General features: G+C 37.0%; 1 protein-coding gene across 1 annotated transcript in view; it reads right to left on the bottom strand.

Annotated features, from left to right (window-relative positions):
- Positions 1 to 2,629: 2,629 nt before the first annotated feature.
- Positions 2,630 to 16,689, bottom strand: part of LOC111142636 (desmoglein 1) — a 32,770-nt gene continuing 18,710 nt past the window's right edge. Inside the window, exons 9-15 of the mRNA XM_022495946.1 lie at positions 14,846 to 15,105; positions 13,499 to 13,638; positions 11,553 to 11,885; positions 9,998 to 10,134; positions 9,603 to 9,669; positions 7,037 to 7,245; positions 2,630 to 3,676 (exon numbers count right to left, since the gene is read on the bottom strand). Of these exons, the coding sequence (XP_022351654.1) occupies positions 2,630 to 3,676; positions 7,037 to 7,245; positions 9,603 to 9,669; positions 9,998 to 10,134; positions 11,553 to 11,885; positions 13,499 to 13,638; positions 14,846 to 15,105 (2,193 nt within the window). The remainder of the gene's footprint in view (positions 3,677 to 7,036; positions 7,246 to 9,602; positions 9,670 to 9,997; positions 10,135 to 11,552; positions 11,886 to 13,498; positions 13,639 to 14,845; positions 15,106 to 16,689) is intronic.

Here is a 16,689-nt window from a genome sequence, read left to right as displayed (position 1 = left end):
TTGCAATATAGATTTGAATTATAACTATTTGCTTATAAAATAATTTCCATATCTTAGATCTGTAGAATGACCTAAGGTCTATGGGTTGCAGTAAAGGATCTACAGAGAAGAACTGATTTCTGCCCAAAGGTTGTTTATTGAAAAAATGACATGTCTTTAAATGATTGTTAGAATTGTATCTTAAAAAGATAATTTTAAAATTTAAGAATAAAGAGTTAGAACATCAGTGTGTAATCCTGACAAAAAATTTATTTGAAAGTATCTTCCTGGAAGGATTGACAACTAGTACTGTCACTTTTTATATCTTCCATGGTTTTTTACTAATGGATCTTAATAATAATAGTTATTAAAGATGGTAAATCTGGCATTTTTTGGACAACCTAAAAAACCTTTTTGGAAGATATCAGGAGTCTTTAAAGAACACTTCTGATGATAAATCAAAGTGACACATAAGCTACTTATCGTCAGATACCATTCCATTAATTAATTAACCAATAATTATTTTTATTCCTTCAAACTCCTGAGCCCAGCATACTCAAGTATATTTCAATAAATACCTTTTGACTTTATTTCTGGAAAGATTATCCATCATTAATGGAACCCCCCTCCCCAAATGGGAGAGAAAGAAATAAAAGAAAGAGTTCCTCTGAATGACTTTATTTATACCTCTACATTTTGGCATGCTACAGACTATCAAAATTTCACATGGTCTACAGACTTAAAATAAGATGCATATTGTGGCTTTGAAAATATTGACATTATCTGCTATAATATAGAGCAAAATAGCTCTAATAAATTAGTTCACTCCCTAGCCCCCTTTGATAAGTGTTGGAAGTTGAAAGACTATTCTTTGATCTTGTAACATCCTGGGAAACTTGAGTAATTGGTGGGGAATAATCCTTGAGTAATTGGCGGGGAATAATAAAAAGATTTTGTCATATCCAGTTTCACTGTCATGAGCTCATATTAATGCTGAATTTAGAAAAGAGAAAAAAATTCCTCTACTTTGCTATAGTAAACTCACCCATGTCTAAGTATGCTTTGATTCTATTTATAGATTTTTAAAACCAGGTAATACTATATAGCAAACACATAGAAATGACATACCATAAATAATACATTATTAAATTTTGAAGGTAGAAAAATATATCATACTATATAATTTGGGAACTGTCTATCAATTGGAGCATTTTATAAGCCAAGAGCTTATAAGCAAATCAAATCAGGAATGTAACATTTATTCTAGTGAGAAAATTTAGTTAGGGAGTGAGAGTAAGGATATGTGGTGGTCTAGTACAATTTCAATTGGGTCAACACAATACCACCAACACTGTTAAAGGTTTTTAGTTGACCCCTTTAAAATAGTAGCAGAACATTGTCTAGAAAAGTACTAAACTCAATTAAAACTAATAATGTGGTATTACGTTACAGAATAATTCTAACTTTTCGCATTAAACATTTTACATGTTCTAGAAACTTTTTTTAGATCCCCTTAAGAAAAAATTCCCCCAAAGCTTAGCCATACTGCAGGCTTTTTTTCACAGCTCAGCTTAAGTAAATTATTTTAACTTAAGAGATGTATAATAAAGAGCTGGATATAAATGAATAACATTTAGTGAATACACATCTGAAATACAATGTGATTTCCATCTGCTTCTTTGGAAGGTAATTTACCATTAGGGATGACAACCATGTCAGGTGTTACTTGCTTCAGTCAGAGAAGTACACCTGGCAAATTCATACTATTAGGTCAGAGCCACAGTGATAAGGGGAAAAATAAGTGTGATATCCTGCAACCTCATCGGTATGCAATATTCATAAATACTGCATCTATTACTAAACACAAGCTAGAATCAGAAAACTCCTTGACTCTATGGGAATTTTAGCTGAAACCCCTTCTCAAGATCTGGGATCAGACATTGTCAATGTCCCCCAAATGAATCTCACCCTATTGCCATTCTCTTTTGGAAGTTTCCTCCCAGGAAACATTTCCTAATTTAAGGATTATTTTCTCTGGTACAATTATTAGGGTAGGAGTGCTTGGTGGCTTGTGAGCTTGTGAGCTGTGTAGTCAGATTTGTTTTCTTTAATGGTTAATCGTGGTCTGAGTATATGGTTGGGTTTTTATTTCTGTTATCTGTGAAATTGACCAGGTGCTTGGCACATATTTCAAGTTCTTCCTGAATACGTGAGCTCATATTACATGTTTAGTCCTTTTTGAATATTGCTTGAGCTTCATGGCAATCTAAATAGAGCAAGGAGAATTGTGCCAATAGCCATCTCAAGGCCATTTGTTTTGCATGACTGAGTTTAATTTATTCCATGTGCTGGAGATACAGGACCGGCCACACAGAAGATCCTGTCACTGCACCGGCACAGGAAAGACCCTGTCTTAAGTTTTAGCTCATTGTCGTGATTCCATTAGTATTAACGTAAGAAAAAGGTTTACAAATGCTAGGAGAGCTCTTGCCCAACAGCACTGTTTACATATTTTTCTCATTGTGGTTTCCCACCTCACTCCACAGTTACTTAGCACCTAGTTGTGCATCATAAATCATGATGTTAGTTTTTGGTGGTGGGAGTTGAAGCTGAATCACCACAGCTGAGAACAAGTGTGCTGGGATCCTGGCTACTTCGTATATTGTACCGTACTGTACTTCGTGATTCGACTTCGGGCAGTACTAGGGGAGGCAGATCCAAGGGTCTGGCTAAAGTGATGGTCAGAGGAGCTCCTCATGTGGCCAATGGTGGCTGTGCCCCCCATGCTGCTACTTAGGCCCCCACCTCCTCCCAGGCTGCTCAACCCAATGCCACCACCACTTCCTCCAGCTGCACTGCCAACCAGGCCACTGCCTCCAGTCATCCCAGCTGGGCCACTAATTCCACTTATGCCAGAGCCGGAAACAACCCTCTCTGTCACAATCACATTTTGGGCATTTGATAACTCAGGGTGTATACTTAGATTGCCCATCATGCCAGAAGCTGGTCGGATTACTCTTTCTGTCACTACCACATTTGATGACTCTCTAGGATCAGGCATGGTCAAAGAGGTGGGTAGACTTGAACTTGGTGCTATTACCCTTTCTGTCACGATAATGTTTGACCCATCTCTCAAGTCAGGCATCTCCAACATTCCATGCAAATCAGTGCCAGAGATTGGGCCGACCACCCTCTCGGTCACCACTACATTTGATGCATGTCGATTATCATGAATATGGACAGAGGGCTTCAGAGTGCCAGAGGTGGTGTAAGACTCGGTCACAGTAACATTACCATAGCCCAGAGGATCAGGAATGGGCATAGGATGCTGTACACCAGGTCCAGAGGGGTAGGTACTCTCAGAAATGACTGTAGTGGTGCCAAAATGTGGGGAGATGGGTGGATGTCCACCAGTGATGGGGTCTGTTCCCTGCTGAGGGCAGATCGGTTCGGTGCTTTCAGGTGGCCAAGAAGGATCAGGGTCTGGATATGGTTCAACTTCTTTTCCTAGGCTGATATCTGCCAACTTCTTAAATTTAGGCCCCAGTGTATCCAAAAAGCTGTCATCCAAGTCTTCTCCAATGAAGCTACAACAACCCACAGATCCAGCAGGGGAACCTACACCTTCAATGTCATATATGAGCAAACAGTCATTGGATGGGCGTCCTTCATCTTCATCTGCATAAGCATATGCTTTCTGGATTAATAGAGGAAAGAGAAAAATGAGATTATGGATACATATTTAACAATAATAGAAGTCTTGATCATTCTTTTTTCTTCTGGGACATTACCAAAGAGGAACCTAGAAGGCAAAATTCTGACCTCTCCTAGAGATGCATTAAAAATCATTGTATAATTTCCTGAAAGAATTTGGTTAGAAATTATTTTAACTGTAAGCCTGTTAATACATTTTGATTTTTAAAATTTATTTAAATGGACTTTCCTCATCACAGTGCACTTTGGATACAAAAGCACATGCAAAAAATCACATGAATTATTTTGTAACCATGTTAGGAGGTACTTAAAAGTACTGTACAGGAAGTACACCAAATTGTGGGGGGGGGTTCTTTTCTTTTTCTTCTTCTTCTTCTTCTTCTTTTTTGTTTGTTTGTATAAAAAAGGTAACTCGTAGTTGATTTGGGTTCATTTGGGATTGCACTTTCCTTCCTCCAATGAAGTGAATGTGGTGGCTCTATAAAGATTTATTTCAGTGTAACTTTTTCAGTAAAAAAGAACATTTGAATTTGGGTCTAAGCCATTTTGGGATTCAGAACTGAAAGTTTTTAAAAATAGGATCTCCTTCACACACACACACACACACACAAAAAAAAATAAAATAAAATAAGGGTGCCTGGGTGGCTCAGATGGTTAAGCATCTGCTTTCAGCTCAGGTCATGATACTGGGGTCCTGGGATCAATCCCACATGGGGCTCCCTGCTCAATGGGGAGCCTGCTTCTCCCTCTGCCTCTCTCTCTTTCTCATGAATAAGCAAATAAAATCTTTTTTAAAAAATAATATGAACAGACACTTCTCCAATGAAGACATACAAATGGCTATCAGACGCATGAAAAAATGTTCATCATCACTAGCCATCAGGGAGATTCAAATTAAAACCACATTGAGATACCACCTTACACCAGTTAGAATGGCCAAAATTAGCAAGACAGGAAACAACATGTGTTGGAGGGAATGTGGAGAAAGGGGAACCCTCTTACACTGTTGGTGGGAATGCAAGTTGGTGCAGCCACTTTGGAAAACAGTGTGGAGATTCCTCAAGAAATTAAAAATAGAACTTCCCTATGACCCTGCAATTGCACTACTGGGTATTTACCCCAAAGATACAGATGTAGTGAAAAGAAGGGCCATCTGTACCCCACTGTTTATAGCAGCAATGGCCACAGTTGCCAAACTGTGGAAAGAACCAAGATGCCCTTCAACGGACGAATGGATAAGGAAGATGTGGTCCATATACACTATGGAGTATTGTGCCTCCATCAGAAAGGATGAATACCCAACTTTTGTAGCAACATGGATGGGACTGGAAGAGATTATGCTGAGTGAAATAAGTCAAGCAGAGAGAGTCAATTATCATATGGTTTCACTTATTTGTGGAGCATAACAAATAGCATGGAGGACATGGGGAGTTAGGAGAAGGGAGTTGAGGGAAATTGGAAGGGGAGGTGAACCATGAGAGACTATGGACTCTGAAAAACAATCTGAAGGGTTTGAAGAGGTCAGGGGGTGAGAGGTTGGGGGAACCAGGTGGTGGGTATTAGAGAGACTGCATGGAGCACTGGGTGTGGTACAAAAACAATGAATATTGTTATGCTGAAAATAAATTAAAAAATGATTAAAAAAATAAAATAAATAAAAATAGGATCTCCTTCAATTCAAAGTTAAAGCCCATAGACATGTGCACTTTTTTCCTTTTTTTAGGATTTTTTTTTTAATTTATTTCAGAGAGAGAGAACCACCACCAGGAGGGGTAGAGGGAGAGAGAATCTCAAGCAGATTGCCCGCTGAGCATGGAGCCTGATGTGGGGATCCATCTCACAACCCTGAGATCGTGACCTGAGATGAAACCAAGAGTTGGACGCTCAACCAACTGTGCCACCCAGGTGCCCCAAACACATGCTCTTTTATTTCATTTTTGTCGTTCATAATATTGGATTATAAATTTTCAGGTTAAGTATCAGAAATATCTTTATTAGCAGACCAATTGTTGCCATTTCCTTCAAAAATATTTTTGAGTCCTTACTATTTGCCGGACACTCAATTAGGAACTTGGCAATGCAGTAGTGAACAAAAGCAGACGGAGTCTCTCTCTCTCATACGGCTTACCTTTTAGTAGGAGGAGACAGGCAATACATAAACATATGTGTCAGGAGGTGGTAAGCTCAAAATGAAGGGATAGAGTGGCCATGGGCAGCCTCTCATAAAGTGATGTTTGATCAGAGGTTAGAATAAAGCATCAGGGTGAGGAAAGTACATAGAGTGTACCGGACAGAAGGAGTCATAGATGCAAAAGTTTTGAGGCAGAATTGTACTCTTTCATGAAAATAACATTCATTTGTAGGAACATGAATGGGAAGCATTCCTGTGGATTCAGCAACAGATTTCTTATTATAATCTACTACTATTTGAAAGGCTTTTATCACTGTTTAATTTCAAGATATCAGCCATCCTCTAAAGCAATAGAAGAGTTAAAGAAGGTATTTTAGGCCAGGATGTAGAGGGATGCAGATCTATTAGAGACAGTTTCAGAGACAGGAAATCTCTGAAGGCTTAAGTACCATCTGATGTGTAGCCACAGGCAATTTTGTCTCTACCTGAGGATGGCAAAATTAATTTTGCTGGTTCTTAGAATATTCTGGAAGTGTGCTACGGTTCTTGAACCCACACTTATGGAGTGTTTACTATGTGCCTGGAACTGAGCTAGATACTGGCAACATGATACAGAGAACATATGGACAAGGCAATAAAAACCATGGTAGACATATAAACATATTTTAGCAGTGATAGGTTCTATAAAGTTTATACACAGAGCACTACAGAAATACAGACAAAGACACATCAATTCTATTTTGGATGTGAAGGTTATCAGTAAAAGGTTCAGAGAAGCAGTGATATTTGAATTGAGTCTTTAAAGATGAATAGGATTTTATGATAGAGATGATGGATAAAAGCATCCTGGGAGGGCACAGCGTAGGCAAAGGCATGGTGTGAATGAGGCAAAGACACTTGGTATGTGGGGTTGGTGGTAAGGAGTAATTGGAAATGAGGGAAGGGATCATTTTATGAATAATCTTAATTGTCATATTAGGGAGTTAGGACTTCATTGCCTTAGACAAATAGAGCTGGGAGTCATTGGCTATTTTTAAGTAGAGGAGTAAAGTGATCAGTTCAGAATTACAGAAATGTTATCCAGCAGCAGTATGACTGTCAGGCATAGACTAGAGGCTGGGAACATGCCAAAGCCCTGTCGAAAAATAGTGGCAGCCTGGAGTAGAGCTAGAGGCACAGATGGAGAGGAAGTCATGGCACTCGAGACCTTACCTGACAGAAGTAGCTTTCCATGAAGTTCATATTCAGACCTCCTTCTCTACATTCTCTCATAGAATTTCTTCTTAATGTTCCAGAATATTCTTGACATATCTCAGGTATTCCTGAAGTTTTAACTCCTTCTGTTAGTTCAAATCCTGTTGTTCTTTCTCCTCCTCCCAGATCTTGCATTTCTCTGCCACCATACTCATTCGTGTAAACCCCTAGAAGTGTTGATAAAATTAAGTACACTTTCTATATAGCGTATTGTAGACCCAAAATAAATAACTTTCTATAATGTACGGTTTCATCATTGAGGTAAAACAAAGGTGATACATAAAGGGCTATACATACAATATGGAGTTCAAAATAATATTAGTAATCAGTTTGTTCATTTGTTAGTTGTTTGATGTTAATTATTTATTGCTAATTGTGTGTCGTGCTGGAAGGGGGGGCTGCATAGAGGTTATAAAAACCTATGCTTTAGTGAGTTTGATTTCAAATTGAGGGAGTTTTGGGGGGGAAATACCCAAATTCTAAAAGTTAAATAGTATAAGAATATCCCCAACATATTGGAAGCACAGCACTTCCAGAGGAAGACCTGAGAACCACTGGCTTTCAGAGAAGCCATGGCTGTGGTGATGGGAAAGGTTGGCACCGAGACTCTTGGGTTTTCACTTGAATGTGATGGGTGACTAGAAGCCCATTACCATATTCAAGGCAAGTTAGACAAAATGATGGTTCAGTCCGTGGAAGAGCCATGGATAGGGAAAGTATTGGCAGTGGGATAGGTGCCCTATGGCTTTAGTATTTCAAAGATCTTGATTTTGGGGGACAATATGTTTTTCATCCTTTTATGACTCTGGTGTGTCTCATTGTGCTTTGTTCCAGATTTGTGTAAAGTCTAGTAGATGTATTGAGGGGATAAATGCAGAAGTAAATTCTGATGGATCTGATGATTTGACAAGTCTTGAGAACAGATTGGATGTCAAGAATAGGGAGATAGAAGAGTCAACCAGGGCTGCTGCTCTTGAGGTGAGAGGATGTTGATGTTGTTAACACAAATGGAAACATCAAAAAGAGAAATAGATTTAGAGACCAGTGTGTCTAGTAGTTTGAGTAAGGTGCAGTCCTATAAACATTCCTGTGCCTCTCCTATTCTAAAGTTCAAAATTGGAATGGTAACAAATTTGAAAAAGACTGGGAGAAAAAGAAGAGAATGACTAACTTTGATCACTCTAAGAAAAAGCAAAACAGTACAACTGTTTTCAAAGATACAAAAAGTTTAAAAGAAAAAAAAAATTTATTAGTATGGTAGTTATCCCCTTGCTGTGAAATTCAAATTGTTCCCTTGTTTCTGCCTGCAAACTGGTCTAGACCCCTGTTTCTTGTTTGTTTGTTTTAAGCTTTTATGTATTTATTATTATTATTATTATTATTATTATTATTATTATTTGACACAGAGCAAAAGAGAGAGACAGCAAGAGCAGGAATACAAGCAGGGGAGGGAGAGGGAGAAGCAGACTTCCCATTGAGCAGAGAGCCCGATGTGGGGCTCGTTCCCAGGACCCTGTGATCGTGACCTGAGCCAAAGGCAGACACTTAATGACTGAGCCACCCAGGCGTCCGTAGCCCCTGTTTTAAGGCATATTGTCATTACAGTCTTGGTTAACCATGTGCAAGGAGAAACTCTACCCCCTGCACATGGCCTCAGCCGACAACTTGCAAAGATTCTGATAGTGTTTCATTCACTTACTTCCAGTTTAAGAAACGGGACAAAATTTTTCAGATCAGCTTTCTGCTCATGCTGAGAATGGATGCAGTTTTGTTTTTTGTTTGTTTATTTGTTTTGTCATGATAGCAGCTCAAGTCAGAGTGGGTTTGTATGCAGATAATTTTTTTTAAATGGATACAGTTCAGTAATAGAAATATTTTTATCTTCCTTGTGATTTTCTTAATAACAATTTCTTTTCTCCAACTTATTTTAAGAATACAGTATATTATATATAATATACATACAGTATATTATATATATATGTGTATATATACACACACACACACACACATATATATATATATGACATACAAATTTTGTGTTAACCAACTGTTTATGTTAACAGTAAGTCATCTGGTAGTTAAGTAGTAGTTAAGTTTTGGGAGAGCCAAAAATTAATACTTGTATTTTTGACTGATGGGAATCAGCATCCCTAACACCTGTGCTATTGAAGGGCCAATGGTATTTTTTTTTCTGATAAATAATGTTTGCTCTATTAGACAGAAATCCTGGACCAGAATTGACTTGTGGTTCTTCTCTCCTACTTATAGAGTCCTGATACAGTCATCTCCTAAGTACTCTCTGATGATTGAGGAAGATTTTAAAAATTCAACATATAAAAATAGTAATTCCTGGAGATTTTTCTGTTACCATTTGATCTGCAAATTAGTCATTTAAAAATGAATGAAAGAAACAATGTTAAAGACAAGATAATTGAGAAATAGCAAGGTATGCAGGGTTAGAGCAGAATTCCTTCCTAGTCATTTGAGCTGTTAAAATTAAAAAGACAAAACAAAACCTTCTTACCTGAAGTGTCAATGCATTCAATTAGATTTGCATCAGGAGGTGATATGGGTGGTACACAGACAGTGTCCTAAAAGACAAGAAGCATGTCCCCATTTGTAGTGGCTCTTTTCTGTCTATCCTTTTGCATTGGGTTTCTTCTCAAAATAGAATCAGATTCTAAAAGAATACTATTTACAAAACTTCTGAAATCCATTTAAAACTTGCACTTCATTTGAGAAAGCCTTTTCTGATGACTTCCATCTAATTTGGGTGTACCTTTGACTTCTCTTCTTCATTTTCCCACCAGCTATCCCAGAACGAAGAATAGCGTAGACTGTGAGGGGTCACCACCATCTGGTTCATGTGCACGAGAATGAGTTTCGGGGACTACCAAAGGCCATTTCTTACAAGTTAGCACTTACTGGAGGCAACTGTGGGCCTTCTACTGCCCATGTGTGAAGTGCTCCTTCTGAACATTCAGGGACAGGTTCAAAGCCAGCTCCCCCGCCAGGGGCACCTCCACATTCACAGCACATCAACAAAAATGGGACCACTGATGGTGAAAGGAAAGGAATACTGGAATTAGCAGTGGAACCACATTAAAATAAAACAACTTTCTCTTTTATGATTACTTTTGAAACCCTAATACCATTGCATTTGACTTCAAAATTCTTACGAAAGTTTCAGAAAACAAATTGAACAATGGTCAGATACCAAAATCAATATGAGCTTCAGTATACTAGACTGCAATCCATTTTGATTTGTTATATAGTATTCAAATGACAAGTAGTATTATGTCATTAAAACAGATGAGTCTTTTCACTGTCATTTCTCTGAAAAATATTAAAGGAGACAGGAGAGTTGCTGAGGACAGGCCATATGTTTGAGTCTTTGTGTTCCATCCTCCATGGCTTTACTTTTTTTCCTTTCAGACATGCCTGTCTTTTTAATTTTCACGGTAAATAAAATCTTACTCATGCCTCAGGTAATTATTCTCTCTATTACTTTCCTCTACATGGATTTTTTTTTTCTTGAAATTACTCCTGCACAAATGGAAAACATTACACTGGTTAACAATGTCTTTCTGTTAATCAGTTGGGTTTCCTTATTCACCTAAATACATGTCTAGCCCAGAGACTTTTATATAATACAATCTTGGTAAATTATTTGGAATGAATGGATGGATGAAGGAAAGTATGTGTAAGTTGATGTGACGAAGGAAGAAAAGAGACAAGAAGGAGGTGAGGTAGAGAAGAAGGAACATAGTAAGGATGGTAATAAGGGAGGGATGGTAAGAGATGAAAAAAGGAAAGAAAGGAGTGAAAGAATCCTGTGCATTTTGCTTTCTTGAAGATTTGCTAGGCTTAGAGAAATCTTTGAATGTAGAGGTGTTTGACCCCAAATACATAATTTTTCAATCTTTTATTAACTATGCTACCCAAAGGCAATCAACAATATAAAAAACAAGCTCAAAGTGAAAGTCATATATTACTTGCAGTAGAAATTGTCAACTCCTGGGTAGTTAAGTTACTTTTATAAAGTACTTAATTCTAAAGTTTTAAAATGTTGGTTAATACTCAATATGGCAAACACAGTGAAACTAGAGAATGATCTCTTCTCATGTATTTTATGTTACATTCTGCAAGTTTGCTTTCTCTGTGTAACCGTTTCTGATTGTTTGGATCCTCTCTGACTGTCTTCTTCACTCAAATAGCAATCCGAGCTTGCCTGTTACGGCACTTTCCCATGGCACGGAAATCGAATGCAAAGAAGTTTTTATCCTCCACTGCACTGTAAGGGGTCAAGAAGCTTGACTTTTTTTCATCTTATAGACTCAACAGTAAACAAGCATTTCTTGACAAGGGCACAAAATAAGATTTGGTAAAGTATATTTTATCAAAGGATCAAAAAGCTTATCTCCTCCCCATAATTTCAGGGGGAAATACGAATAAGATTGTTGAAAGTACTTACGTCCTAGGACCAAGAATCCCATGATGAGCAGTCCAATGCCGGCAGGACCAAAATGGACATTATCTGAGAGATTTGCTCCTAAATTTCCATCACCCAAAGCCTCGGTCCCAGTGCCATATTCAGTGGAAGTTTTGTCACCTGTGTCAGTACTGGTTCCACCACCTCCATTCATATTGTCAGTGGTACTTTCATCAGTACTCCCACTGCCTCCACTAGGACCCTCACTGCCTCCACTAGTTCCGGGATTGGTACCAGTATCTTTTCCATTCTCAGCCCAGCCAGAACCTTGAAGGTCAATATTAATGGTTCCAGTACAAGTTCTTTGAAGAGTATCTGCAACAAGATTCAAAAGGGAAGAAATATTTAACGCAGGCTGTGTAATACTCATTGAACAATACAAAACCACTTTTTTTTTTTTTGCATCAGTAACTTATTTCAAGGTCTTTATTCTCATCAATTCAGTAACTTCCCAAATCATCCTTTGTTTGTGATTCAGTTTTTAAATCAAACCATGATGAGGATTAGTGCTCCTGAAAGACTGTGCCATATGTTGAGAAGCATAAACAGTAAATGCCATGTCATATGTATGCTGTCATTCCCCTTAGATAAATAAGTCAGTCATATTCCACATACTATTTAAATGAATGGAAGCTACGTGTATTTGTATTTTATATGTAGTAGTTAGTTGCTTTATTTTCTTCTAAATTACCTTGACAGGGATTCCTTCATCACATCTGCACTATCCACTTCCCATAAGATTTGAGTATATGATAATCTCTGATTAGGAACTGCTCAGTGCAGAAAACCCACAATACTGAAAGTTCAGGTATGATTTTTTTTTCTCCTTCAGAGATAAGATTTCCAAAGTCTAGAATCTACCTGTAGAGCTATTAGGTCAGAAATGTGTCATAACTCTGAGACTCTGGCTGGACATTGGTGATTATAATTCTTACTACAGTGTAGGAATGATACTGATGGAATATTATCCTTTTCTGTAGCCCAATTAAAATTATTTATATGTAGTTATGTCTGAAGCGGTTTTTTAAAATTCTATGATAAACCTTCCAATTTTATTGAGATACTATAAAAATGAAATAACGTTGTATAAACTTAAGTACATGGTGTGTTGTTATGATATACTTATATATTGCAGTATGATTTCCATCTAAGTGTTAACCAACATCTCCATCACCTCACATGACTACTATTTTGTTTTTTTGTGAGAGAATATTTAGGATCTACTATCTTAGGAACTTTTAAAAATATAGCAACTGTACTGTCATTAATAATCATAAGGCAAGACTCTGCATTAGATCCCCAGAAATTAATCATCTTGTGACTGGAAGTTTGTAATTTTTAACCAACATCTCCTCATCTCCCCATCCCTTTAGTGGTCAGCCTAATTTTAATTTTGTTGGTTTGGAAAAGTAATATAAGTATGCTGCTTCCAAATTGTTCACACAAAGTTGTACATCAGCTTTCCAAAGATTACATAAAGTTAAGTTAACTTTGCTTCTGGACCAATTATTTGAAAGTAACTTAAGAATATAATTTTAAAATTTCATTTATTGAGATTAATAAGAACTAACGTTGAGTACCAGCACTCTTCTAAGTGCTTTACATCTAATAACTTCTTTAATATCTCTAAATCCATAATGTTAGTGTCCCATTTTATAGAAGAAAAGGGTGAGGAATAAATGGGTAAATGACTTCTCTAAAATCCCATAGCTACGAAGTGATGGTACAAGATACCAACCGAGTCTCACTCCAGAACTTGTGGACTTGGCACTGAGTTATACTGTCTCTTATATTATTAAAAATTTGATTCTATAATACCCAGTATGATTTTTTTTGTTGTTGATGAGAAAGGGTTATCTTAAAATACAATTAAAACTTTAATTTCTGAGTGTATATATAATTTCCTCCAAGTTAAATTGATTTCTTACCATCTATAGATAAAATTGTTCCTTGGTATTTTCCCCCAAGCATGTTATATTGTTCCCTGGTAACTCTGTTTCTCAAAGTAATTATGCCTGTTTTTGAGTCAACATCAAGTAGGTTAGCTGGATTATTTCCCATTACATATCTGTATTTGAAGAAACAATATGAATTAATGTTAGCTTTTGAAAGAGAGAGAGATTTTGATTATAAAACACGTTTCAAGTCAGTGGTTATAACCTCTGGATATAATTTTCAGTTATTAGGGACTTTATTATTTTTTTCAAGGCAAGATGGAATGATCTCGTATGCCCACTTGGGTGTCACAATAATCTTTGACTCTTGCAGTCTCCTTTTCGTTTGGTTTTGGCAGCATGAGAACTCTCCCAGAAGATAGGGGCGCCTGGGTGGCTCAGTGGGTTAAAGCCTCTGCCTTCAGCTCAGGTCATGATCTCAGTGTCCTGGAATCGAGCCCCACATCAGGCTCTCTGCTCAGCAGGGAGCCTGCTTCCCCCTCTATCTCTGCCTGCCTCTCTGCCTACTTGTGATCTCTGTCAAATAAATAAATAAAACCTTTAAAAAAAAAAAAAAAGAACTCTCCCAGAAGACCCAGAACCCAGGACCTCCTGGGCTGCTTCTAATTCTGAACTGTTCTCTTATCAAAGAAGTTACTTCTCCATCAGCTTGGGGCTTCATTCTCTCCCTATTTTCACTCTCCCTCCCCATACACACGATGACTTTATAGGACTTCTTTTGAATTTTGTTCTCATTTATGTATGTGTTAAACATTGGTTGGATAACTGTCTCAAGTACTGTGCTAAACTCAAAGGCCTAGAACTTTGAAAGGAGCAGAGTTGGGTGGGGAGGGTGGGATGGTCTGCCCTCAGTGAACTCACATCTGTGGAGTACAAGAGAGTTTATCAATATCAAATGCTGATTAAAGTGAAGAGAGTAACTGAAATGGGCTAACTCTAATTGATTTCAATCTGGGCGCACTTGCAATGGGAAAATCAGCCCATAAAATCTTTTGGGGGAATAACCATGATATGTGGTAATCAGCTAATTGGCCAATAAAATACATAAATACAAAATGTCAAACTTTCAAGATTCAATATTTTCCACATTTTACACCTTCACACTTTTTGCATTTTACTTTTTGCCCATTTTTTTTTGTATTTTCTTAAGGTCAAAGCTGTAAATTAAATAGCAATTCAGTAGTTAGTATTTTTTATGATTGAATGATGGTTTCAAAAATAATGAAAAATATTTTAATTCAGATACTTAAAATTTCTAAAAAGAACATGTATACTTTAGTTCAATGTATGGTAAAATTATTTGGAAAATGTTAGTCTTACCTAACAGTTGTTGAAGCACTACCTGTGTCCAGATCAGTGGCTATAAAGTCTCCCACTTTATAATTCTGTCCCATGTTACTAGTTACCACATATGTCTTTGAACCTGGACGGAACACCGAACCTTCAATTACATTTGACACAGCCACAGTGATTGCTGTTGCTGTGAGTTTATACTGAGACATAATTGAATGGTGAAATTCAGCTTTATTTCTGACACCGAGACTTAGTTGCATTGTCTGCATAGCTTCGTAATCTAGGGGCTAGAAAATACAGAGTGGGATAGTTTTACTCTTAAAATAAAAACATTCTGGAAGAAAGACAAACCCTTTCATTATAGGCAAGAGAACTCCCACATTTCTTTCTTTAATTAAATATAAATACATACAAATACACACTCTATCCTTTATCTTTAATGCAACAGAAATGCATGAAAATATAGTAGGAAAAAAGTTGGAAATATATGACATGAGTTTTAATTATCCATCAAGGAAGTTAAAAACATAATATAGATGGTCAAATCCATGCACTTTATAGTGCAAAGATAGTTTATTTTAACTTCTGTCACTTCATTTTTCTCACAAAGTAGCTCTCTTTATTACAAAGTATGGGCCGACTATATAGTACGTTCAATCATTTGACTGGTTTTATCTGTAAAGAACTATTTAGAAGAAATTTTACTTCTGTAAATATGACTTCCTTCAATAAGCCCAGTAATAGAACAAAGTATAAAAATAATAAAATCCTTATTTTCTTCAACATATTCTAGAAAAAAATTATTTCCAGTAGCTATTTTTATTATGAAGTTGGTGTCAATATCTAGTACTTAACGAAATTCACAAACAACTATGCATTATGCCCATAGGTTCCAAATATATTTTTCTAAATTTTCATGTGAGAGTAATTTAGATGACTCTCTATTCACACATCAAACTCTCCACTTCGTAAAATCTTCAATCTTGGCTCCAATGTTGGCTTTATTTGTTATTCCAAGAACAGCTATAAAATCATGTATACATATACATCACACACACGTACGCATAACAGAGGAATTAAGATATGATGTCATGCTTGGGAGAAAAATCAACATTACATCCATTTCACAGATAGAGATATTGAGGATAAATAGACTAATTTTTTAAAGTAATATAGTAGTTTGGGGTAAAATAGTTTAGGACGGTTTCCCCAGCATGGAATCACAGCTAGAATAGTGATGACGGTATGACCTTAATAGCTAGAGAATTTGAATGTCATCTATACCACTTACTAGCTATCAGAACTTGAATGGGGTACAACTCTCTCTTGTATTTATCTGCAATATGGGCATATAACCTAATTTTCTGGGATGCTGTGAGGGGTAAACTAAAGCATCTGCACCCTGCCTCAGGAAATGGAAGCTATAGCCACGAGAACACTTTATGAAGACATGAAATAAATGATCCCACATTCCTCTGGGAACAGAATTCCTTAGAAGTCTATTTCCCGGGACTATTCTGAAGAAAGGAAATAACTAAAAAAGGACTGAATTCTACCATAAAGAATACATATTGCATGTTTTACACACAATCCTTGCATAACTATTGCAGATTAAAAAAAAAAAACCAGACTCAAGTCTTACAGTACAGGCTGAAATCTTCTCCATAAGCTCCTTATGAGTCACTTTTTTCCCCCTCAAATCTTAGAGGCAATTCTACCTCTGGTACATGAGGTGGATCATTAATGTAGGGGGGACATAGGAAGATTCTGTTGATGTAGACCAAATCTTTGTGACTTGGACAAATCTCCAGGGTATTTATGTTCATAATAAGCCCTGGTCAGCAGCTGCAGGGAGATGGGAACGTGATAAT

Source organism: Enhydra lutris, unplaced genomic scaffold (genome assembly GCF_002288905.1).
Source record: "Enhydra lutris kenyoni isolate GAN:26980312 unplaced genomic scaffold, ASM228890v2 scaffoldscaffold8, whole genome shotgun sequence".
Classification (NCBI taxonomy): domain Eukaryota; kingdom Metazoa; phylum Chordata; class Mammalia; order Carnivora; family Mustelidae; genus Enhydra; species Enhydra lutris.
The sequence above is the reverse complement of the archived record's forward strand: the minus strand, read 5'-3'. Positions and strand labels throughout refer to the sequence as shown.